The following is a 26,719-nucleotide window of genomic DNA, read 5'->3' as shown; positions in this document are numbered from 1 at the left end:
AGCCAACAAATGTGCGTGTTATGCACCTGTACGGGTGCCCTGCGCATCATTAATCCAGACCCAGATCCAGATTCCCGATAACTGATAATAGAAAACCTTATCAGTGATAACCGATATTCGTTAACTGGAGACACAAAATGTATAGGCGATAACCGATACCCGATATAAATCCACATTTCTGATACTAGCTAGCAATAAGTCTGATAGGCGAAAACAATACTATATTGATATTTCAAATAAAACACATATATGATTTCAAATTTTCATTATCTGTATTTTAGAAAACTTAAAAAACATGAAAACCAAACGTTGACATGTACGTATGGACGGTAACCGTAATACTAGAAAGGCGGAGGCTGAACGGATAGCGAGACGGCCCCACGTTCTGGAGGACGCGAGTTCAATCCCCGACCGGTGCCACCAAGCTGGGACTTTTCAGCCACCACCGAGTGCCTTAAAACTACCCACATTCTGTCCAGAAGACCACCTATCAACCCAGACCCTAGATTCTAGGATTAACCCTCTGAGTACCGCGCTATGGCGAGAAAACTAGTACACCCCATACCGCACTATGTGCAAAAAATTTTTTTTCTTTCAAAACACTCGAATCTATCCCAAAACCATAAAAAATGTTGTCATTCCCCTTTCCGTTGCTTAGAAGTGTACCCCCTTCATCTCACCCGCAGCCCCGCCCCACCTGTCCAGCCCCGCTCAGCCGAGAGCGAGTTCATGCGGCTCTGCCCGCCACTCCGTTTCAGCGCGGTTTTGTAGTTCCACACTTTTTACACTCAGTGCATCATGGAACAATTATATTTCGAGAAATAAGACCGGTTTTGAAAATTATAAAATGACGATACGGTATCGTCAACCGTATGGGAAGCAACATTTTGTTTTTGGCAGAGGGTGGTAAGCTGTCCTGAACTTTTCCTTTGTTTTCACTATGTGGCGTATCCCATAGGATCATGAGAACCTGGGAGAGGCTAGCCCAACTCTCTAGCTATCACGTGATACCCGACTGGTCTTCGGGGAACCAAAACTTTTCGCGAAATAAGACCGAGTGTAAGGGTAACTCAGTGACGATGTGGTATCGTCACCCGTACTGGCGGTAACATCCAGTGGTGACGATACCGTATCGTCATCGGTACTCAGAGGGTTAAAGATGAGCTCCAGTAGGGCATCATGAGCCAATGCAAGATGGCGCCACTATAAACACTCGCCTGCACCAGAATGGGCTGGGCCGACCATCAGGCCCCACTGGGAAGAAGCCTTGGACCGACCATCAGGAACTCAGGATCCAATGGGAAGAAACCTACCAGTGCAATAGGCCAAGACATAACCCAAGACATGCACAAACCACTTCCTCCTCCAGCCTATTCCATAGCTCAATGCTTCTGTTTGGGAAGCTAAAGTTTTTCACATCTTGCCTACACGTGGTCGCCCTCAACTTCTTTCCATGTTCTCTCGTTTCTCTCTCGTTGCACACACACACAGGTCCTCTCTGTCCAAATGCTCCACTCTGCTCACCACCCTGCACACTGCTATCAGGTCTCCTCTTTCTCTTCTTCTCTCCAGGGTTGTGAGCCCCATGCTATTGAGTCTCTCCTCCTAAGTCCTCCGACGTACAAAACTCATTCAAGTATCGGTAGTATCGGCTGAAAATCAGCTGATAACGATACCGATACTCTTAAAATGTGCCAATACCACCGATACTGATACCGATACTCTTAAAATGTGCCGATACCACTGATACTGATACCGATACTCTTAAAATGTGCCGATGCCACCGATACTGATACCGATACTCTTAAAATGTGCCGATACCACCGATACTGAAACCAATACTCTTAAAATGTGCCGATACTGATACCGATACTCTTAAAATGTGCCGATACCACCGATACTGATACCAATACTCTTAAAATGTGCCGATACCACCGATACTCATACCGATACTCTTAAAATGTGCCAATACCACCGATACTCATACTGATACATCAGTACATCCCTAGTCTTCACTGCGCTAAACAGCACACTATTATTGGCAAATAGTCTAGTGGAAGACTTAGGCGTTGAGAGTGGAAGATCGTTAACGGTGCCTTGTGGGACACCTGAAGAAACAGGGACGGTGTCACATGAAGATCCATCAAGAGGAACACGTTGAGTCCAGTTAGTAAGAAATGCAGTGATCCAGTGTAGAATAGGTCCTGAAATACCATAGTATTTCAGTTTTAATGTCAGTCTTTTGTGCGAGACTTTGTCGAAGGCTTTGGCAACATCTAAAACAAATGGGTGTGTTAGATACCACTGCTGTGAAGGAAAGGAACAGTAACTGGGTGTGTTAGCAACCACTGCTGTGAAGTAAAGGAACAGTAACTGGGTGTGTTGGCAACCACTGCTGTGAAGGAAAGGAACAGTAACTGGGTGTGTTAGCAACCACTGCTGTGAAGGAAAGGAACAGTAACTGGGTGTGTTGGCAACCACTGCTGTGAAGGAAAGGAACAGTAACTGGGTGTGTTAGCAACCACTGCTGTGAAGTAAAGGAACAGTAACTGGGTGTGTTGGCAACCACTGCTGTGAAGGAAAGGAACAGTTACTGGGTGTGTTGGCAACCACTGCTGTGAAGGAAAGGAACAGTAACTGGGTGTGTTAGCAACCACTGCTGTGAAGGAAAGGAACAGTAACTGGACATGTTCAGGGGGTCAGTATGAGGTGTTTGGTTCATGTTCATTTCATGCATTTCATGTATCCATTTATCCCGACACGCAGGCATGGTCTCGTCCACCCACTTGTCCCGCCAAGACAGCCGTCCACCCCTTGGTTAATCTTGCCCACCTGAAGGTGGCCAGCACGCCCAGTTTGAAGAGCACTGCTCTGTGCACTTTTCAATTGTATTCTCTCCTTGATGTCCTTTTTATGGTGCCTGTTCTCTGGTGTGGTTCTGCCCCTTCTTGGTTTTCAGTTACCCTTTTCCTGAAGGTCTTTACAAGGTGCTTTTCAGCTGCCTGCTACACGGTGCCTCCAAAATGTTGAAGGCAGTTAATTCATTACTCTAGGTCTATTTTGACCCAGTTTATTTGGTGTAGTTTTCTCAATATTGTGGTTGACAACTAGTAACTGATATGCTTTGTTATACATTTTAGGAATTTGCAACTGCTTTTTTATTTTGAATCATGTTTCTATGAGGATGTGATCTTTGTCCCCACAGCCCCGCCGGTGCTGTGCTCAGCGCTCCCTGCATCTTTGCTGCCGCTGATCTCTGTTGCAGTGGAGGCTGCAAGGCAGGGCACCAGCCTGAGTGGCCGGGACCAGCAGGAGCAGACTGTCTGTGGTGTGAGGATCAGGGGTGATCAGGAGAGCCACCTCACCACCACCACCACCTTGCTGCTTGCATCTCCAGCCATAAAGGAAAGGAAAAGTTTGAGTGCAAGAAGACTTGAGAGTGAGAGCAGGTCCACTAGACACAGCCTTCCACACACTGGTGAAGGAAACCATGAGTGCCAAGAGTGTGGGAAAAGACTCCCTGGGAAGGGTGACCTCACCAAGTACACCCACACACTCTGGTGAAAGACCTCATGAATGCCGTAAGTGTGGGAAAACGTTCAATCAGAAGAGTAACCTCAACAGACACACCCTTACACACACTGGTGAAAGACCTCATGAATGCCGTGAGTGTGGCAAAAAGTTCAGTCAGAAGAGTAACCTCAACACACACACCCTTACACACACTGGTGAAAGACCTCATGAATGCCATGATTGTGACAAAACGTTCAGCAGTAAGAGTGACCTCAAGAAACACACCCTTACACACACTGGTGAAAGACCTCATGAATGCCGTGAGTGTGGCAAAAAGTTCAATCAGAGGAGTAACCTCAACACACACACCCTTACACACACTGGTGAAAGACCTCATGAATGCCATGATTGTGACAAAAAGTTCAGTAGGAAGAGTGACCTCGAGAAACACACCCTTACACACACTGGTGAAAGACCTCATGAATGCCATGAGTGTGGCAAAAAGTTCCATCAGAAGAGTCACCTCAAGAATCACACCCTTACACACACTGGTGAAAGTCCTCATGAATGCAGTGAGTGTGGCAAAAAGTTCAGTGATAAGAGTAACCTCAACACACACACCCTTATACACACTGGTGAAAGACCTCATGAATGTCATGAGTGTGGCAAAAAGTTCAATCAGAAGAGTACCCTCAACACACACACCCTTAGACACAGTGGTGAAAGACCTCATGAATGCCAAGAGTGTGGCAAGAGGTTCATTTCTATGTCTGTGTTGAACAAGCACATCTTCAGACACTCTGGCCTGAGAGAGTTCAAGTGTGATGTTTGTAAGAAACATTTCAAGACCAAGGGGGATATTGCCCAGCACATGAAGATTCACTTCCCCTGAGGTGCCGTGTTGTGCTGCTCGATGTGTTATGCATGTGTGTGTGTGTGTGTGTGTGTGTGTGTGTGTGAAGAATAGAAGAATAGAATAGAATGCATTTATTGCTCAGACTTTTACAATAAAAGAATGGAGCACAGCCCCTGTGTAACCAGTTATATCATCAACTCTTTATCTAAAATGCCTCAGAACTAATTTAATAAAATGAGCCAAATTGCTTAGCATGTGCACATTCATCCCCTATTTGTTCACCATTACATTTATCACAATACCATTCTTCTCTTCTGATATCACGGTACCTGCCACTAACAACTGGTAATTGGTTATTTCCTGTGAGAATCTTACTTATATTGATACGGTTTGTTTTACTTAGTTTAACAAGGTAATCCTCAATCCCATAAATTTCTTTATACATACTGTAACTACTACATTTGCCTTTTGTTGTTATATTCCTATACCAAGTTGATATCCATAAATATTTCAACCTCTGCTCAACGGTCTTCCTAAACAACTTAACATTGTTGATGGTTTGTGGCTGCCATACGCCTGACAGACCACATTCAATACATATACGTTTTATATAGTCCAACCATGGCAATATAAAAGTACCAGACATACATAAGTGCAATAAACATGTGTACATAACATAACTCAGCTCAGTATTTTTTCCCGTAATTAACCTTGACCAATAATTTATCATCCTGCATTTTATAGATATTTCCAGTGGATACATTCCTGATTCCCCATATACAATATCTGTACTTGTATACCTATGTACATACATTACATATTTAAGATGCCTCATCTGTAAAGATTCCAGTTCCCTTATAATGTCATAACCCCATATTTCGCATGCGTAAGTCGCAGCTGTCACCACCATACTATTGTACATTTCTAATTGTATATCAAATGGCAAATCATATTTTCGAGAAGTCCCAATCAGCTGATACATGACCGTAAGCCCCAAATACACTGCCGAATTTTGGCTCACGAATGTGCGCGAATATGCAAGTCATCCTCTGTCGCGAGCAAGTTCGGCATCTTTCTTGCCTGTTCTTGGCCGTTCGGGGACATGTCTGCGTCCACCTCGCGACTTTTGACAGTTGGTCACGACCGCCACGAAAGTTTCATGTTGCATGAAAAATTCGCGGCCGTTCGCCGAATGTGCACGAATGTAAAATGGACGCCGAATTGTTGCCGAAATGTCGCTGACAATTCGGCATCCGATTCGCGGTGTTCGGCGAATTGTCGCCGAATTTTGACCGTTGAAATTTTAATTTTATTGGCAAATTTGTCACCGACTCTTCAGGGACATGTTGCCGAATGGCCAAGACTATTTGGGGACATGTCCCCGAATATTCGGCGAATTAATCACGATACGGCAAATGGGTCTCGGTGGGAGGTGTACACGGGGGTCTGTCTATCTATCTATCTATCTATCTATTTATGTATTATCTATCTATCTAACTATTTCTATCTATTTATCTATCTATCTATCTATCTATCTATATCTATCTATATATATATATATATATATATATATATATATATATATATATATATATATATATATATATATATATATATATATATATATATACACGGAATAAAATAATACTATAATAATAAATAGTAAACAAGAAAATATGAAAAACAAGAAGAATCATAAATAATATATAAAATATGTATGGAACTAACATTTTCATTTATTTCATAATTAATTTACTATTTATTACTTTATTTATTTCTTAATATCATTATTCTGCCATTATTTAACCTTTGTTTCATTTTCAGTTATTTAGATTTATTTCTTCTTTCAGTTACTGGTTTGTTAATTAATATAACGTAAACATTCATTCATTCTAAAATATTTGTAGGAGAGCAAAACAAAAACAAGTCACATTTATACATTTTATTACACGTACTATCGGAAGGAAATAGGCATAACTTGTGAGGGGTTCAACGGGGTCGTCTTAGAACCCATGGAGGAGACAGCGTGTGGTGTTGATCCATGACATCGCTTTGTTTTGTTTTTTTTTTTTTTTTACGTTGCTACCTATTGCGCCGGCAGGCATCTTCCGGTGGGCCTGATGAACGGCCCAAGGCATCTTCCTGGTGGGGCCTGATGGTCGGCCCAGCCCGTTTTGGCGCAGGCGAGCGTTTATAGTGGCGCCATCTTCCATTGGCTCATGCTGCCCCCCCGGAACTCGTTCTTCATTCTCTTGGACGGCTTCCTCTAGAGTCCGGGTTGATGGGTGGTCTTCAGGCGCCGGATGCTCAAAGGTGGTGGTAACTTATCCCCGGAGACGGTTGTAAGTCACGGGTCGCGTCACAAGTTTGCTCCGCGCTAGGATCCTCCTCCGCAGCGATGCACAGCGGTCGCCGCGGCGTGCTAAGGTCAGCCCTATGGTTCACGAATAAGGTGATAGAGGGCGTGCAGCTCACCAGCTGATGTGATTGCAATCAATTGAAATCATTGAAACAGAAAAGTCAGCCAATCAGGATCAATGAAGGTGTTTGTAATCAAACGCCGCCAGCGACGAAAATTACTGAAAGTAAGTATTTTCTCAAGTCCGTACAGCCAAGCTAAGATTGAGAAGACTAGTAAATATTGGCCGGAGAGGAGGTTACCGTGGTGGAAATAATGACGGTCAAGAACTTTAGAAGTGGGGCAGTAGTCAGGCGCGGCAGAGAGGTGTCGGTTGGAGGTGAACAACTTATGCAATGTGTGTGGATACGAGAGGAAGTTAGAGGCTCAGGAATGCATAATAAGTGCATTGTAAAGTGAAATGAGGGAGCTGAGGAAGAGGTTTGACAGTGCTCAGGAGAGGCAAGTCCTGGGGGCCGGCCTGGCAAGGGCGGTGGACAAGGGAGAGGCAGGTGGGAGCACGGGTGCCTGATGGGGGAAGCAAGGTGTGACATTCATGTATGGGTGAAAGGAGGGTAACAATATGTTTGAGCACAGGCTACTGGAGTGAGGTAGCTAAGAGAGAACAGAGGATTATGGTAACAGTGGTGACAGAATGGAATAGGAGGTTGGAGAGTGATGTAACAAGGTTAAATGCATGCAATATTATTTCAGCTGAGGTCATTTTCAAAGCAGACAATTGTTGTCATTCAGTAGATCATGTCATCCTTAATCATCAGAAATCATTTTCAAGACTCAATTCTGACCTGTCACATTGCGTAGATCTTAATTGTCATTCTTAGTCAGTTGAGGTCATCTTGGAGCCAACAATTCTTGTTTCATAGTTCAATTCTTGTCATTCTTTCTCTTTTTGTTCCTCAGGTATATTTTGGAAATTGATATCATATTTATTTCCATTTATTTAATTTTGGGAGCATTAAGGCCAGGTTACCTTATATTTAGTTTAATTAGGTCAGATCAGGTTAGGTTAGATTTAATTTGATTAGGGTTAGTTTTAATTGTGATCAATGAATGTGTAATATGATTCAGTTATATAATGTGTACTCGCCATTGCCAATGGAGATTGGGAATAATAACACATGACTTAGTCATTCACTTTTTTTTTTATTGGATTAACCCGCAGCTTGGGTAGATATTACAGCTTGATGTAGCACGTAACAGCTAATACAGCACAACAAATAACTAATTACTGAGAAATCATATATATAGGAAGGTAGTTGGTGTGGAAGAGAAATGGCTACTAACTCTGCCCCGTGCACAGGGGTGATAAGTGGTGCCACAAAGAGATGCTCAGGGCTGAGAAATGTAAATCAAGTAGGGGTGCATTATAGGTGCCCAGTTTGTGAAAGAGGGGACAGGAAACAGAGGAAATAGGTAACTGGAACTGTGTGGCAAAGCAGAAGGGAGGAAAGGACCTGCAGAAGCCACTGCCTCAACAGACTATTGGAAATGGTTTGACTATAGTAAGTCTGCTGGTCAACAGAAAAATATTCTTAATGTCGTGCCTGGCATGGGCACTCCTTAATAATGTTGGTTAATTATACCTCAAAGTAGAATTAATTGTTGATCACTTAAACCAGAGAGTAAAATTAGTAGTTTATTTACCAAGTCTTATAAGGCACCATTATCGCACACAGGATTATCATCTGCCAAATAATATGGGAAGCGTGACTTTAAGAATATTACTTTAGGTAAATATATTTGTTTAGAGATTCTGATGATGAACTAAGGGTCAAGGGACAGGATTCAGCCATACAAGACTAAATTGTCGCTCATAACACTTAGAACTTAGTCTAATTATAAACTAACATGTAAACACAAGAAACAAGTAGCACCAACTCACAAACAAAACCTATCAAGTGTTCCCACTAACATATGGTAAAAAACCTGCTCATTCAGTCTAACACCACTCATCAACTTAATTAAGCCTTACTACAACTACTGAGTGTTTGCACTCCACCGTGGTTACCCCTGATAATGATACACACACCATTTGTCCTTTTCCCTCTTTCCTCCTCCCGCACACAACCCCCAGGGCATGCTGGCTTGGGTCCCGACAGCAGTCAGCCAGCCTACTATCAGACAGACTTACTTCGACACCTCTGTATGGGGCGATACCTCGTATAAGAGTCCTTAAATATAATATTATAGCCTAGGTATATTGATCACTTCTATGTATGTGAGGCCGGTTATGCTATATGAAACAACAAGTTGGAGAGGATGACATGGAGCCAAGAGTGCAGAATGCTGAGATACATGGGGCATGTGAGATGGACAAGTAGGGTACCAAACTAGGTGATAAGAATGTGGTGTGGAGGTGGTGCCCCTCTTGATCAAAGACGCTGAAGTTAGGGTTGACTGAAGATCTGCTGGGCAGCATGTTGGTAACCCTCTGCCACTTGTCAATGGTTGAAAACTCTCAGTGTCTTGCGGTGGGAGTCGAGTCCTCTGGATCACCACGTACACACACTGACCACTCGGCCACCGGTGCACCATACGCAATCTGCAGGTGTAAGCTGATATTAATTAAATATTAATAATAATCGCCATAAAATTGTGATCAAGAATGCTGAACATGTGGCCATTATGATTTCTTGTTTTGTTCTTATGCCTCCGACTGTGAGTTCTGCACATTTACATTTGAAAGTAATCTATTACTAACTGCAAGGTCTACATATATGCCTACCTATACTCAGGAAAAGAAGTTTCTAATAATTTCCTGCCTGACAACTTGACCAGGAATCAGTCTGCTGTTTCTCACAGGCTGAACTGGTACTTCTTCTGCAGCGATCCACTCAGTAGTTGTGCAGGAGCATACAAGAAGTCGCAATCTTCATAGTCTTCTTGGGGTCATGCTGCAAACTTCCTCCTGACTTATGTAGGCACCTGCACCTTGACTTGAGGATCCCAAAGGTCCGTTCGACAACGCATCTTGTCCTGTGATGACTTGTTGTATCATTCCTCCCCAGGCGTTGTCGGGCGTGCAACTGGGGTCATCAGGAATGGCTCCATAGGATACGCACTGTCTCCTGTGAAGTTGAAAATTCATTAATCCACTATTTATCATTATGAAATGCATGAAAACTATCTTAAAAATTCTATTAATAACTATTGTTGTGGTTGACATCTTTATCTCATGACTGGCCTTTTCACAAAGTACCTGAGTTACTTTATCAATGGCCCTTGATTGGTCATTTCCAACACCGTTTCCAATAACACCTTGAAAGCTGCCACTCACAAAAACCTTAGTGTAGCCAGAACCTGGGTGTGTGTTGGGAGTGCATGTGCCCTCCTGGTTCTCCTTTCCAGGTGGGGGTGCAACTCATCACAGAGCCTGATGATTTCCTGACGGGGGAATCTATACACCTGCATGTGACTGGGTGTGTTGGCAACCACTGCTGTGAAGGAAAGGAACAGTGACTGGGTGTGTTAGCAACCACTGCTGTGAAGGAAAGGAACAGTGACTGGGTGTGTTGGCAACCACTGCTGCGAAGGAAAGGAACAGTACCTGGGTGTGTTCAGGGGGTCAGTATGAGGTGTTTGGATCATGTTCATTTCATGCATTTCATGTATCCATGTATTCCGACACGCTGGCATGGTCTCGTCCACCCACTTGTCCCGCCAAGACAGACGTCCATCCCTTGGTTAATCTCGCCCACCTGAGGGTGGCCGGCACGCCCAGTTTGAAGAGCACTGCTCTGTGCACTTTTCAATTGTATTCTCTCCCTGATGTCCTTTTTATGGCGTCTGTTCTCTGGTGTGGTTCTGCCCCTTCTTGGTTTTCAGTTTCCCTTTTCCTGAAGGTCTTTACAAGGTGCTTTTCAGCTGCCTGCTACACGGTGCCTCCAAAATGTTGAAGGCAGTTAATTCATTACTCTGGGTCTATTTTGACCCAGTTTATTTGGTATAGTTTTCACAATATTGTGGTTGACAACTTGTAGCTGATATGCTTTGTTATACATTCTAGGAATTTGCAGCTGCTTTTTTATTTTGAATCATGTTTGTATGAGGATGTGATCTTTGTCCCCACAGCCCCGCCAGTGCTGTGCAGAAGTGAGAGTCTGAGGCGGTGCTGTGCTCAGCGCTCCCTGCGTCCTTGCTGCCGCTGATCTCTGTTGCAGTGGAGGCTACAAGGCAGGGCACCAGCCTGAGTGCCCGGGACCAGCAGGAGCAGACTTTCTGTGGTGTAAGGATCAGGGGTGATCAGGAGAGCCTCCCCACCACCACCACCACCACCACCTTGCTGCTGGCATCTCCAGCCATAAAGGAAAGGAAAAGTTTGAGTGCAAGAAGACTTGAGACTGAGAGCAGGTCCACTAGACACAGCCTTGCACACACTGGTGAAGGAAACCATGAGTGCCAAGAGTGTGGGAAAAGACTCCCTGGGAAGGGTGACCTCACCAAGTACACCCACACACTCTGGAGGAAGACCTCATGAATGCCGTGAGTGTGGCAAAAAGTTCAGTAAGAAGAGGGACCTCAACACACATACCCTTACACACACTGGTGAAAGACCTCATGAATGCCGTGAGTGTGACAAAAAGTTCAGTCAGAAGGGTCACCTCAACACACACACCCTTACACACACTGGTGAAAGACCTCATGAATGCCGTGAGTGTGACAAAACGTTCAGCCAGAAGGATCACCTCAAAACACACATCCTTACACACACTGGTGAAAGACCTCATGAATGCCATGAGTGTGGCAAAACGTTCAGCAGTAAGAGTGACCTCAAGAAACACACCCGTACACACACTGGTGAAAGACCTTATGAATGCCGTGAGTGTGGCAAAAAGTTCAATCAGAAGGGTAACCTCAACAAACACACCCTTACACATACTGGTGAGAGACCTCATGAATACCGCGAGTGTGGCAAAAAGATCAGCAGGAAGAGTGACCTCAAGAAACACACCCTTACACACACTGGTGAAAGACCTCATGAATGCCGTGAGTGTGGCAAAAAGTTCAGTGATAAGAGTCACCTCAACACACACATTCTTACACACACTGGTGAAAGACCTCATGAATGCCGTGAGTGTGGCAAAAAGTTCAGTGATAAGAGTCACCTCAACACACACACCCTTACACACACTGGTGAAAGACCTCATGAATGCCGTGAGTGTGGCAAAAAGTTCAGTGATAAGAGTAACCTCGACAGACACACCCTTACACACACTGATGAAAGACCTCATGAATGCCGTGAGTGTGGCAAAAAGTTCAGAGCCAAGAGTGACCTGAACACACACACTTTTATACACACTGGTGAAAGACCTCATGAATGCCAAGAGTGTGGCAAGAGGTTCATTTCTATGTCTATGTTGGACAAGCACATCTTCAGACACTCTGGCCTGAGAGAGTTCAAGTGTGATGTTTGTAAGAAACATTTCAAGACCAAGCAGGATATTACTCGGCACATGAAGATCCACTTCCCCTGAGGTGTTGTGTTGTGCTGCTGTAAGTGTTATGCACGGAACTTTCCATATGACTCAAGAATCACGTGACAGTGCAATTCTGTATAGCTTGCACTTCTCTCTGCCAGCAGTGGTGAGTGGTCAGTTACAAGCTGGCAGCCGCGACATCCACACGTTTGTCACTCGTCTCGTTCGTGGCTTGTATACACCGTTCTTGTTGTGCTTCACAGATAAATACATTGTGGACTAAAAACATGGACCTTTTCATAAACTCAACCAAAGTAATGTATGTGGTGGGGGGCAGCGTTTGGTAGCCCATCCTGGTTCTGCCGACAGGCCTGACCAAACAGCTGTTTTCCTCGATGCATCTGCATAAGGTAAGCCTGCCGCCCATGGCAGGTTTACCTTGTGCAGACGCATAGGGGGGAATTACACGGCTCAGGGCTGGACGCTGCGGAACACCTGGCCTCTGGCCTTGCCGTCACTTCTTAATGGGGCACAGGGAACTTGGTGACCTTCAGTGCCTCAAAAACTCAATTTCTCCAGACATCTTTCCCCTGTTCTTCAACAACACTCAGCCGTCCCCATCACCCCGGGACGCAGGGCCAGTGTGTCACCAGGGTTACCCCAGCGTGCCTTTCCCAGGTGTCCCCAGGTACCCATTTATCAACCAGCCCGAAAGGAAGGATGAACAGCTGGGTGGACTGCACGCCGACTGCCCGGGCCAGGGTTCAAACCCAGACCACGCTAACCACTGCACCACGGACACGTAATGATGGAACTCATTGCTTATAATATACCGAAGAGAGAGAGAGAGAGAGAGAGAGAGAGAGAGAGAGTATATTTGTCTGTGTTTCTTTCATTTTTTTCATGGTTCCCTTCTTTTCTTCAGTTACTCTTTTCCTATCTTTATCTCACACTGTTTTGTTTCATGTGTTATTTCTCTAATTTGTTTATTAATCTCTCCATCTTCATCTCTTTACTTTCTCTTTGAAGCTTGCCATCTCATTCTTTCTTTCATTTGATTCTCTCTCTCTCTCTCTCTCTCTCTCTCTCTCTCTCTCTCTCTCTCATTCTTTCTCTCTCCAACATTCTCTCATTCTTTCTGACATTCTTTTTCTCACATTCTCTCAATCTCATTCTCATTCTCTCTGTCTCTCTGTTTCTCATTCTCATTATCATTCTCCCTCATTTCATTCTCCCTCATTTTCATTTTCTCTCAATCTCATTCTTATTCCCTCTCTCCCATTCTGCCATTTTCATTCCCTCTCTCATTTTCTCATTCTTATTCTGTGTATGGCCCGTCGAGCACCGCGCTGACTTTGAACTGAGGTAATAAAACATAATTTTACCTTTTTAGGAACACACTTAGGAAAACACTAGCATCGTGCTGTTGTCATTTATTGAAAAGAGAGAGAGAGAGAGAGAGAGAGAGAGAGAGAGAGAGAGAGAGAGAGAGAGAGAGGTGGATGTAGGCTAAACGGGTAGGCAGAGGGGGAGGGAGAAGGGGTACGTGGTACAGTAGGTGGTGGGGACTGGGGGAGTGGTGCTATACATACAGGCAGATAAACAGGATGGGCGGGAAGGGAAATGGAGAGAGGGAATAGGGTGAGGGCAAAGGATGAAGAGAGGGTGTGGGTCGAAAGGAGAAGAGAGGGAGGGACATAATGACACACACAGAGACAGACAGACAGACAGAGAGATCGTCGAAGAAATGAGGGGGTAGGTAGGAGACAGAATGACAGACAGACAGACAGACAGAGGGGCAGATAGACAAAGAAAGATAGTATGTAGTATGGTAGTATCATATCCTACTACTCACCACTATCAATAAAATATGCCTTCTACTATCACAGTCATAATACTTGTCACCATTATTATTAATATTACTATCACCAGCATCACCAGATCACCAATTCAGCATCATCAGTTTTTTTCATAATTATTTCCCTGTTACTGCTATATGATCGTCATCATTATTTTTTTTAACATCACCATCTTGCTATTACTTTCACCATCATTACCACCACTTTACTGTACTACTAGACTACTACTTTCCTATCAGCACAGGCCTACACCTACAGCGATTAACTTTCCAACAAATTAGCCTATTACTATGACACTGGTCACCATCACCACTAATCACTATTACATTATTTCATCTTGACATCATCCAATGAACTATCATCACCATCTCAGCTACTACAGTCATCATCATCATTCATCAGGGAACATATTACTATACAATGTCTTTCTTACCTTTACAAGAGAAAGTCAAGAGGAGGACTTTGCCGTATGACGGTCTAGGAAGCAATGAAATAGGTCCCAGTCCACCAAACAGGGAAAAGTGGACGCGTCTGATTCTCGTATAATACGTAGGTTGTCCAGTAAGGGTTGCCATACTTCATCATATACAGTATTTACATATTTGCCACCATAGCAGTAAAAACAAGGATTATCAGAATTTTAGTATGACTTACTTTTTTCGCAATTACAATTAAATTACAATTACTTTATAATGTAATTAATTATAATTACAATTACTTCATTAAGTTCTACATCCAATTACAATTACATACTTTAATGTAATTAATTACATTCTAATTAAATTACAATTACAATTACTCCAACCCTGGCGTCATCTCACGAATCTTGGCGACGTCGTAGTCATTTAGCCATGTTTCAGTTACCGCTAAAATGTCAAGATCCTTTTCTTTGATGAAATCACGGATATCTAGAGTTTTATTTCCCACAGACTGAACATTTAGCAGACCACATTTTATCTTTGTATCTGAGGAACTCGTAGCCATGATCAGTTATGTTACGAATTCTCTCAATTTCAGTCTGAAAAACTACACAACACTGGTTAGAAAAACTACCCAACACTGGTTATTCGCCGAGTGATTGACTTCAGACTTCTTGTACCTCACACAATTTATATATTTGCTCTCAGTCCCGGGGCAGTCTTTGGCTTTATGTTCTCCTGCACATTTATAACATACTGGGTTCTCACCATTGGCCTTGGCCGTGCATTTGGACTCAATATGACCATATCTCTGACAATGATAACATTATTGCATGGTATCTGTCTCTCACAGTATACACCCCCCATTCAAGTTTTATTCTATCATGGTGCTTGTAGATTACCTCTCTAACAGTTGGATCACATTTCAGGATATAATGCGCTGTGCCACCGGCAGCAGGCTTACTAAAAATTTTCTCAATTTTCTCCTCAACTTGTGGAATCGAGTGTAGGAACTCATTTCTTTTAAGCAGTGTCTCAATTATCTTATCCCCAGTCTCCTCCTTGTGCACATTACAAATCATGATCTTTGGCCTCAGTTTTCCCACACTTTCAGTACTGACTTTCTCCACAGATTGCAGTTTTTGGGCTGCCTCATTCCTCATATTCTCATCATCAAAGTTCATTATAATATTACCTCCAATAGTGAATCTTGAATCAGTAATCTGAATGTCACGTAATGCTTCAGAAACTTCACTTTTCAACTCTGTAGCCTTTTTATCTTGTTCCGAGGCCTTGACAACAAGTAAGTTCTTCTTAACTTTCCTCTTACGTTTGATGACCTCAGCCCAAGTTGCATCTGCTGACTCCACATGCTCGGCTCGCTGCAACACGTCTGCCACATCCTGCGCCACCTCCCCCAGCTCCTCCTTCACGCTGACCGCTCGTGACTAAACTTCTTGTTTCACTTCTGATATTTCCTTAGATAATTCCAGCTTGAATTCTTCCATTTTTTCCACAATTTTGGTAGCCAGAGATGCTTTATGAAGGCATGGGTTGCAAATCCAATTTACTTTAGATATATTCTCCGACTTAATTCCAGGCAGATGAGCACACTTCAGATGACACCACTTAGGGCACAGACAGCACCCTATCCACTTGTCGCCTGTGGGATCCGCACAAACGTAACAGAACTCCACCGAGTTCTTGGCTCGGCCAGCCATGTCGACTCAGCGCTTTCGCAAGGCGCAGCACCTCCGACCCACGCGGCGACTCACTACTCACTCCATTCAGATGCAGGACAAACAACATGCAACTAAAAGACAGAAACACACCGGCAAGAGGAAACCAAGTGCGACATGTGTGAAGCTGAAAACGAAGACCTGCGACACTTCCTGCTCTGGTGCCCGGCCTGTGCAGAGGAAAGGAAAAAGTGTGCGAGGCTGCAGCGGCCTTACGAGGAAGAAGAAGAGGACGACACCATTGGAAAATTATTTGAAAATGAACACACCGAAGAAACAAAAGCAACAGTACACAAGTTTTGGACAATAAGAGAAAAAGGAAAATAATAGGCCCAGACAGTAGACCGATTCCTACTACTAATAAAAGACAGAAAAAAGGGCGGGAATAAGAGGAGGCACAATAACAAGCGACGAAGTAAGAAAAGAAGTTAGAGCATGGGACACAAAAATGTGGACACAAGAAATTCAAGAAAAAGCAACCCTGAAAATATATAGAACCTGCTGGAGAGAAGAGATGGGAGGACAAGAGGATCAGTGTACGACAACAGTGAAGCATCAGCCATCCTCGTCACTGCAGAACAAATAACATGAGGCTGAGAGATAGGAAAAGATTTAACAACGAGAGTACGGCGTGCACCATGTGTGGAGACGAGCTGGAGGACCTGAGGCACTTGATCATCCTGCACTGCCCGGCCCACGACGAGGAGAGAGGCAGCATCCCAGCGTCCATACCACCAGGACGAGGAGGACCATCGGAAGAGCTCTTTTTGAAAATGGAGACAGTAAAGGCAGTACTATATAAATTTTGGCAAAAAAAGAGAAAAGAAACGAAAGGAAGAGGAAACGTAAAGAAATCTAGAAACTCAAAAGACCCAGACCGAGAAAGACCACAGACCCAGAGAAAGCTACATTAGGGTTAACAGCCTCAGTTGGCAGCCTGCCGTGCTATACAAGGCAGTATTCTACTTTAAGGACTAGTATTTACTCTATCTCTATATTCATTCCCATCTAGTGCTTGGGCAATGTTCTCCGTCCCCACATTTTATTGTCTTATTGTCCAGGGGGAGGTGCATGCCGCCCCCTCCCTTGTGCTTTCCTTCCTACCATTGTATCTTTCGTTTCATGGTGCTCCCTACACATGTACTAATAGTTGTATAATCACACACCGTCCTGCCTGGGGGTTGGGATGGCATGTTTCTCCCTTCTCCCTTGTTGTTTACCTGCAACAATAAACTATCAATCAATCAATCAATCAATCAATCAGGTTGTGCCGATATGAAGGCTGACTCTCCAACGGGTCACTGTACAGCAAGAGCAAACACACTGCTGCTGACTCCTGTTTCTTCCGCTGCCCCTGCTGACTCTTTACTGCCGGTGCTGACTCCTGCTGCTGCTGGTGGTGCTGCTGCTGACTCCTGCTGGTGCTGGTGCCGCCGTCAGAGTCAGCACTCCACACAGCAGCCTCCGTCCAGTGGTGACCCCAAGACTCCGTGCCCGGGGCGAGGTGAGTGTGTGTGTGTGTGTGTGTGTTTACCATACCTGGGCACGATAACAGAAAACCTTATTCCTGACATTAAACACATCGCTTATGACACACTTGTGAGACCAACACTGGAATACTGCTCCCCGGTGTGGGATCCTTACACACACAGAAACATTGACAGGTTAGAACAAATCAAGGTAAAGATTCGTATTAGGTCCGTGCCAGTATCCCATAATCTACTTTATGAAACATCAGTATCTCTTCATATATCTTTTCTACAAACCTTCAACAGTCATGGAAACGCTTTGAAAATCCAATTCAAGGACTTTTTTTTTATTCTTGAAAATATGGGATAATTTTTACGGCGCGTCGCCTCCTCTGCTGGCGGCGGCGACACTGCAGCCGCCAAAAGCAGCTAAATAGCTCGCAGAGGGCTTAGGGTTGGGGAGCATATTTAAACTACTCCAACCGAACTTTACGACCTACTAACGGGGGAGCTGCGCCCCCCTCGACCCCCCCTTCTAACCAGGACCCCCCCCTCATGGATATGTGACTTATTTCACCGAGGAGGTATTTCTCGCAACACACGCTGCAGTGTCGCCGCGGCCAGCAGAGGAGGCGACGCGCTTTCGTAAACATTATCCCATATTTTCAAGAGTAAAAAAAAAGTCCTTGAATTGGATTTTCAAAGCGTTTCCATGACTGTTGAAGGTTTGAAGAAAAGATATATGAAGAGATACTGATGTTTCATAAGGTAGATTATGAGATACTGGCACGGACCTAAAACGAATCTTAACCCAAATCAACACCAAGGCGGCAAGGTTCATTACAAACAGTTACACTCCAACGCCTGGAATCACAACACGGATCAAACAACAGGTAAACATGGACCCTCTTCACATACGCAGACAAGCACACAGACTTACACTTATGTACAAGATCACAAACACTCACATTGACATTGATCCACATACATACTTACGCAACGCAAACAGTCGACGTACTCGAAACACACACATCCATAAATACCAAACATATCACACTGACGCATACAAGCACTCATATTTTCCACGCACCATACGTGACTGGAACAGCCTCCCTCAACAGATTTTAGACTGCGGTACAATAGACTCATTCAAAAAACAAATACACTCACTTGTCACCACAACACACCAACACTAACAATTACACTTGATTCACTTCCCTCCCTGGTAATAGTGGAGATTCACTTCACGCCTCCAAAATATGATATTACGCCTCCATATTATACTTAAGGGACGAAATACATGTCCCTTAACCATAATATGAAGGCTGAAAAACTTAAAAGTAAAGGTAGTGAAAAGGCATATTATACATACGGCAGCGGTGGCAGTGTTGCCAACAATCCGGTTAGCGATGGTACGTTTAGCTATCGATTAGCCCACGCATGTGAAACCAGGTCCACCACGCGTGGTTATTTTTTTTTTTTAGAACACGCACCTTTACCTAATACTATACCCGGCTCAAACCTTCACAAAACCCTTTCGGTAAAGGTGCATGTTCTAAAAAAAAAATAACCACGTGTGGTGGACCTGGTCTAACATGCGTGGGCTAATGGCTAACTAAACGTACCATCGCTAACCTAGCGTACCATCCCTAACCGGATCGTTGGCAACACTACTCACCTCCCCGCCGCCGCCGACACCAACACAGCGCACGTATGTATAATATGCCTTTTCCCTACCTTTACCACTTTTCTTTACTTTTAAGTTTTTCAGCCTTCATATTATGGTTAAGGGACATGTATTTCGTCCCTTAAGTACAATACGGAGGCGTAATATCGTATTTCAGAGGCGCGTATTGAATCTTCACAATTACCCTCTCCCCTGAACACTCGACTACCCCGTCCCCCCAGCAGCCAACAAATATGCATGTTATGCACCTGTACGGGTGCCCTGCGCATCATTAATCCAGATCCAGATTCCCGATAACTGATAATAGAAAACCTTATCAGCAGAGCTGGGACTACCGATTGACATTTGGGATCGGTACTACCGGCGGTAGATTACTGCTACCGATACCGATCATTCGGTATTTTGAAGAAACTACCGAATACCGCTACCGATCGCATGATTGGCAGTCAATCGGTATCGGTAGATTGAAAAAGCGAGCGGACTTTTTGTTAAGACTTAAGAGAAGACGACCCCGGCAAAATGAAACGGACAAGTTTCAACACGTTCGAGCGCATCTATGGGAAGCAGTTAGCAGGAAATTCCAGGTATTACTTTGACGTCATCACGCTTAGCCAATCACCGGCCGTTCTGGGCGTTCTCAGCCAATCAGAGGCAGCCACGACCTAGCAGATTCTCGCTCCCGCCAAAAGTTTTGGCGGGAGCCCCACTCTTGTTTGGCCTGCCGACGCGAGTAGCCTACACCTACGCTCTAGCTCCTACGCTCTCGACAACGTGCTCAGCCTCATCGCCTAGTGTTTTAAGTGGCAGTGTTTTTAAGTCCACCCGCTGGCAGCAGCACTTAATCGTTTTGTGCTTTTAACTTTTCAAGTGATTTTCCTTTTTTAAACTTTATTTTACATTAAAAAAGTTTTGATCAAGTCAGTGAACTATTTAATCATATTGTTACGAACCAGAGGTTAGGATATGCTGTGTGTTGAGTGAGTAGGAGTAGGAGTAGGAGTAGGAGGCTCAAGACTGCTTCAGTTGTAATTGTTTTTTGTGTTGGGAAGAAATTTATTTTGTGAAAGTTAATAAATAATGCTGTATTGTCTAGTTTGTTTAAATTTAACTTTTTTTCAGTTTGATGTTTATTTTTTGAGGGAGAAATTCATTTATTAAATAAGTTATGTATTTTTGAACTTAAAAAAGGTATTAAAAGACTCTAATTTACTTCTATTCTTAAGTTAACCGAAATAAGTGAGAAATAACTTAAAAAGTGTGTTATGGGCCTTTAAAAGCATTTTTTTATTATATAATTATAGAGTTTTTTAATCTACCGATACCGAATCTATACCGATCGGTAGATTTCTGAAAAATCTACCGATCTACCGATACCGATTGGACGCGGCTCGCTACCGACTACCGATACCGGTGGTAGATTTTTTCTACAGAATCCCAGCTCTGCTTATCAGTGATAACCGATATTCGTTAACTGGAGACACAAATATAGGTGATAACCGATACCCGATATAAATCCACAATTCCGATACTAGCTAGCGATAAGTCCGATAGGCGAAAACAATACTATGTTGATATTTCAAATAAAACACATATATGATTTCAAATTTTCATTATCTGTATTTTAGAAAACTTACAAAACATGAAAACCAAACGTTGACACGTACATATGGACGGTAACCGTAATACTAGAAAGGCGGAGGCTGAACGGATAGCGAGACGGCCCCACGTTCTGGAGGACGCGAGTTCAATCCCCGACCGGTGCCACCAAGCTGGGATTTTTCAGCCGCCACCGAGTGGCTTAAAACTACCCACATGCTGTCCAGAAGACCACCTATCAACCCAGACCCTAGATTCTAGGATTAAAGATGAGCTCCAGGAGGGCATCATGAGCCAATGCAAGATGGCGCCAATATAAACACTCGCCTGCACCAGAACGGGCTGGCCCGACCATCAGGCCCCACCAGGAAGAAGCCTTGGACCGACCATCAGGAACTCAGGATCCACTGGGACTACAAACACTACAAACATTGGTCTCGTGACCTGTGCATGCCACGCGGCCGCCATGTGATAACACAAGCCGCTGGTCTCTGTTTGCACTTTTTACAACAGGATCAAAATATTCAGGCAGTGAATAATCATTTTTGGGGCAAAGTTAAATGATTTTCTCTATAATATAGTGATTTTTTAGTCTAACATCAAGAAAAAACGTAGTGTTTTAACCCTTAGATTTCGCCGATCGTATATATAAGTGCACTACCACACGCCCCACCCGTACAAGGATCATATATATAATCATCTCACTTTACGCTCCCTATGTTTCAAAGTTCTTGACTCAGAAGAATGGTGGAGGCATCTGGCATCCGTACACTTTCTCATTCATCTCCAGCGCGCAGCCTACCGAAGGCCACAGATCATTTTCCACTTTTGTTCGGAATACATCTATCATGTCTCGTGACGTCACAAGCTCCGGGAAGTAGAGTGTGGGCTAATTGAAGTGACACAGTCTTTGATGACTGCCTTGGTAGTGACATTGACAGTGGTGGGAGGGTCTAGTAGTTAGAGAGAGAGAGACAGAGAGAGAGAGAGAGAGAGAGAGAGAGAGAGAGAGAGAGAGAGAGAGAGAGAGAGATATATATATATATATATATATATATATATATATATATATATATATATATATATATATATATATATATATATATATATATATATATATATATATATATATATATATATATATATATATATATATATATATATATATATATATATATATATATATATATATATATATATATATATATATATATATATATATATATATATATATATATATATATATATATATACGCTTGACTGTCCTGCCTCCATATCCGCTCTTGTCCAACTTTTCCTTAAAATCATGAATGTTCCTTGCACAAACCACCTCCTCCTCCAGCCTATTCCATAGCTCAATGCTTCTGTTTGGGAAGCTAAAGTTTTTCACATCTTGCCTACACGTGGTCGCCCTCAACTTCTTTCCATGTTCTCTCGTTTCTCTCTCGTTGCACACACACACAGGTCCTCTCTGTCCAAATGCTCCACTCTGCTCACCACCCTGCACACTGCTATCAGGTCTCCTCTTTCTCTTCTTCTCTCCAGGGTTATGAGCCCCATGCTATTGAGTCTCTCCTCCTAAGTCCTCCGACATACAAAACTCATTCAAGTATTGGTAGTATCGGCTGAAAATCAGCCGATGACGATACCGATACTCTTAAAATGTGCCGATACCACCGATACTGATACCGATACTCTTAAAATGTGCCGATACTGATACCGATACTCTTAAAATGTACCGATACCACCGATACTGATACCAATACTCTTAAAATGTGCCGATACCACCGATACTCATACCGATACTCTTAAAATGTGCCAATACCACTGATACTCATACTGATACATCGGTACACCCCTAGTCTTCACTGCGCTAAACAGCACTCTATTATTGGCAAATAGTCTAGTGGAAGACTTAGGCGTTGAGAGTGGAAGATCGTTAACGGTGCCTTGTGGGACACCTGAAGAAACAGGGACGGTGTCACATGAAGATCCGTCAAGAGGAACACGTTGAGTCCAGTTAGTAAGAAATGCAGTGATCCAGTGTAGAATAGGTCCTGAAATACCATAGTATTTCAGTTTTAATGTCAGTCTTTTGTGCAGGACTTTGTCGAAGGCTTTGGCAACATCTAAAACAAATGGGTGTGTTAGATACCACTGCTGTGAGGGAAAGGAACAGTAACTGGGTGTGTTGGCAACCACTGCTGTGAAGGAAAGGAACAGTAACTGGGTGTGTTAGCAACCACTGCTGTGAAGGAAAGGAACAGTAACCGGGTGTGTTGGCAACCACTGCTGTGAAGGAAAGGAACAGTGACTGGGTGTGTTAGCAACCACTGCTGTGAAGGAAAGGAACAGTAACTGGGTGTGTTGGCAACCACTGCTGTGAAGGAAAGGAACAGTGACTGGGTGTGTTGGCAACCACTGCTGTGAAGGAAAGGAACAGTAACTGGGTGTGTTGGCAACCACTGCTGTGAAGGAAAGGAACAGTGACTGGGTGTGTTAGCAACCACTGCTGTAAAGGAAAGGAACAGTAACTGGGTGTGTTGGCAACCACTGCTGTGAAGGAAAGGAACAGTAACTGGGTGTGTTGGCAACCACTGCTGTGAAGGAAAGTAACAGTAACTGGACGTGTTCAGGGGGTCAGTATGAGGTGTTTGGCTCATGTTCATTTCATGCATTTCATGTATCCATGTATCCCGACACGCTGGCATGGTCTCGTCCACCCACTTGTCCCGCCAAGACGGCCGTCCATCCCTTGGTTAATCTCGCCCACCTGAGGGTGGCCGGCACGCCCAGTTTGAAGAGCACTGCTCTGTGCACTTTTCAATTGTATTCTCTCCCTGATGTCCTTTTTATGGTTTCTGTTCTCTGTTGTGGTTCTGCCCCTTCTTGGTTTTCAGTTTCCCTTTTCCTGAAGGTCTTTACAAGGTGCTTTTCAGCTGCCTGCTACACGGTGCCTCCAAAATGTTGAAGGCAGTTAATTCATTACTCTGGATCTATTTTGACCCAGTTTATTTGGTGTAGTTTTCACAATATTGTGGTTGACAACTAGTAACTGATATGCTTTGTTATACATTTTAGTAATTTGCAGCTGCTTTTTTATTTTGAATCATGTTTGTATGAGGATGTGATCTTTGTCCCCACAGCCCCGCCGGTGCTGTGCAGAAGTGAGGGTCTGAGGCGGTGCTGTGCTCAGTGCTCCCTGCGTCTTTGCTGCCGCTGATCTCTGTTGCAGTGGAGGCTGCAAGGCAGGGCACCAGCAGGAACAGACTGTCTGTGGTGTGAGGATTAGGGATGATCACGAGAGCCTCCTCACCACCACCACCACCACCACCACTTGCTGCTGACATCTCCAGCCATAGAGGAAAGGAAAAGTTTGAGTGCAAGAAGACTTGAGACTGAGAGCAGGTCCACTAGACACAGCCTTGCACACACTGGTGAAGGAAACCATGAATGCCAAGATTGTGGGAAAAGACTCCCTGGGAAGGGTGACCTCACCAAGTACACCCACACACTCTGGAGGAAGACCTCATGAATGCCGTGAGTGTGGTAAAAAGTTCAGTAGGAAGAGGGGCCTCAACACACACACCCTGACACACACTGGCGAAAGACCTCATGAATGCCGTAAGTGTGGGAAAACGTTCAATCAGAAGAGTAACCTCAACACACACACCCTTACACACACTGGTGAAAGACCTCATGAATGCCATGATTGTGGGAAAAAGTTCAGTAGGAAGAGTTACCTCAAGAAACACACCCTTACACACACTGGTGAAAGTCCTCATGAATGCCGTGAGCGTGACAAAACGTTCAGCAGTAAGAGTGACCTCAAGAAACACACCCTTACACACACTGGTGAAAGACCTCATGAATGCCATGAGTGTGGCAAAAAGTTCAGCAGTAAGAGTGACCTCAAGAAACACACCCTTACACACACTGGTGAAAGACCTCATGAATGCCGTGAGTGTGGCAAAAAGTTCAGAAGTAAGAGTGGCCTCAAAAGACACACCTATACACACACCGGTGAAAGACCTCATGAATGCCGTGAGTGTGGCAAAAAGTTCAATCAGAAGAGTACCCTCAACACACACACCCTTACACACACTGGTGAAAAACCTCATGAATGCCGTGAGTGTGGCAAAACGTCCAGCAGTAAGAGTGACCTCAAAAAACACACCCTTACACACACTGGTGAAAAACCTCATGAATGCCATGAGTGTGGCAAAAAGTTCAATCAGAAGAGTACCCTCAACACACACACCCTTACACACACTGGTGAAAGACCTCATGAATGCCAAGAGTGTGGCAAGAGGTTCATTTCTATGTCTGTGTTGAACAAGCACATCTTCAGACACTCTGGCCTGAGAGAGTTCAAGTGTGATGTTTGTAAGAAACATTTCAAGACCAAGCAGGATATTGCTCGGCACATGAAGATTCACTTCCCCTGAGGTGCTGTGTTGTGCTGCTCGATGTGTTATGCATGTGTGTGTGTGTGTGTGTGTGTGTGTGTGTGTGTGTGTGTGTGAAGAATAGAAGAATAGAATAGAATGCATTTATTGCTCAGACTTTTACGATAAAAGTATGGAGCACAGCCCCTGTGTAACCAGTTATATCATCAACTCTATCTAAAATGCCTCAGAACTAATTTAATAAAATGAGCCAAATTGCTTAGCATGTGCACATTCATCCCCTATTTGTTCACCATTACATTTATCACAATACCATTCTTCTCTTCTGATATCACGGTACCTGCCACTGACAACTGGTAATTGGTTATTTCCTGTGAGAATCTTACTTATATTGATACGGTTTGTTTTACTTAGTTTAACAAGGTAATCCTCAATCCCATAAATTTCTTTATACATACTGTAACTACTACATTTGCCTTTTGTTGTTATATTCCTATACCAAGTTGATATCCATAAATATTTCAACCTCTGCTCAACGGTCTTCCTAAACAACTTAACATTGTTGATGGTTTGTGGCTGCCATACGCCTGACAGACCACATTCAATACATATACGTTTTATATAGTCCAACCATGGCAATATAAAAGTACCAGACATACATAAGTGCAATAAACATGTGTACATAACATAACTCAGCTCAGTATTTTTTCCCGTAATTAACCTTGACCAATAATTTATCATCCTGCATTTTATAGATATTTCCAGTGGATACATTCCTGATTCCCCATATACAATATCTGTACTTGTATACCTATGTACATACATTACGTATTTAAGATGCCTCATCTGTAAAGATTCCAGTTCCCTTATAATGTCATAACCCCATATTTCGCATGCGTAAGTCGCAGCTGTCACCACCATACTATTGTACATTTCTAATTGTATATCAAATGGCAAATCATATTTTCGAGAAGTCCCAGTCAGCTGATACATGTCCGTAAGCCCCAAATACACTGCCGAATTTTGGCTCACGAATGTGCGCGAATATGCAAGTCATCCTCTGTCGCGAGCAAGTTCGGCATCTTTCTTGCCTGTTCTTGGCCGTTCGGGGACATGTCTGCGTCCACCTCGCGACTTTTAACAGTTGGTCACGACCGCCACGAAAGTTTCATGTTGCATGAAAAATTCGCGGCCGTTCGCCGAATGTGCACGAATGCAAAATGGACGCCGAATTGTTGCCGAAATGTCGCTGACAATTCGGCGTCCGATTCGCGGTGTTCGGTGAATTGTCGCCGAATTTTGACCGTTGAAATTTTAATTTTATTGGCAAATTTGT

The 26,719-nt window shown here is 43.7% G+C and overlaps 5 protein-coding genes across 11 annotated transcripts in view; all 5 read left to right on the top strand.

The window, feature by feature from the left end:
- LOC126989675 (zinc finger protein 84-like) overlaps window positions 1–26,719 on the top strand; it is a 75,189-nt gene that overhangs the window by 24,831 nt on the left and 23,639 nt on the right. The window contains exons 1-2 of one of the 7 annotated variants that reach the window (XM_050848280.1): window positions 12,664–13,007; window positions 17,487–17,726. The exons of 2 other annotated variants lie outside the window; for them this stretch is intronic. The gene's annotated coding sequence lies outside the window, so the exon portion shown is untranslated. Of the gene's footprint in view, window positions 1–12,263; window positions 13,008–16,235; window positions 17,727–26,719 lie in introns of those variants that run through there. 4 more of the 7 variants (XM_050848281.1, XM_050848282.1, XM_050848279.1 and 1 more) reach the window with 4 other exon arrangements.
- LOC126989677 (zinc finger protein OZF-like) overlaps window positions 1–26,719 on the top strand; it is a 46,058-nt gene that overhangs the window by 8,026 nt on the left and 11,313 nt on the right. The gene's annotated exons all lie outside the window — the stretch shown is intronic.
- On the top strand, window positions 388–26,074 carry LOC126989679 (zinc finger protein 239-like). The gene is made up of 2 exons (XM_050848288.1): window positions 388–4,406; window positions 25,424–26,074. Exon 1 carries the CDS (start codon window positions 3,491–3,493, stop codon window positions 4,403–4,405), a length of 915 nt encoding a protein of 304 aa, XP_050704245.1. The 5' UTR covers window positions 388–3,490; the 3' UTR covers window position 4,406; window positions 25,424–26,074.
- On the top strand, window positions 7,189–12,730 carry LOC126989683 (zinc finger protein 436-like). The gene is made up of 4 exons (XM_050848290.1): window positions 7,189–7,279; window positions 10,949–11,013; window positions 11,417–12,042; window positions 12,661–12,730. Exons 1-4 carry the CDS (start codon window positions 7,189–7,191, stop codon window positions 12,728–12,730), a joined length of 852 nt encoding a protein of 283 aa, XP_050704247.1.
- Window positions 24,574–26,074, top strand: LOC126989680 (zinc finger protein 782-like; the record flags this gene model as incomplete). Its single annotated transcript, XM_050848289.1, has 1 exon — window positions 24,574–26,074. A coding segment is annotated over one exon (849 nt), but the record flags the coding sequence as incomplete, so codon positions are not given.

The sequence above is a fragment of the Eriocheir sinensis genome, unplaced genomic scaffold, assembly GCF_024679095.1.
Source record: "Eriocheir sinensis breed Jianghai 21 unplaced genomic scaffold, ASM2467909v1 Scaffold1268, whole genome shotgun sequence".
Classification (NCBI taxonomy): domain Eukaryota; kingdom Metazoa; phylum Arthropoda; class Malacostraca; order Decapoda; family Varunidae; genus Eriocheir; species Eriocheir sinensis.
Note: the sequence above shows the minus strand (reverse complement) of the source record. Positions and strands in the feature narration are given on the sequence as shown.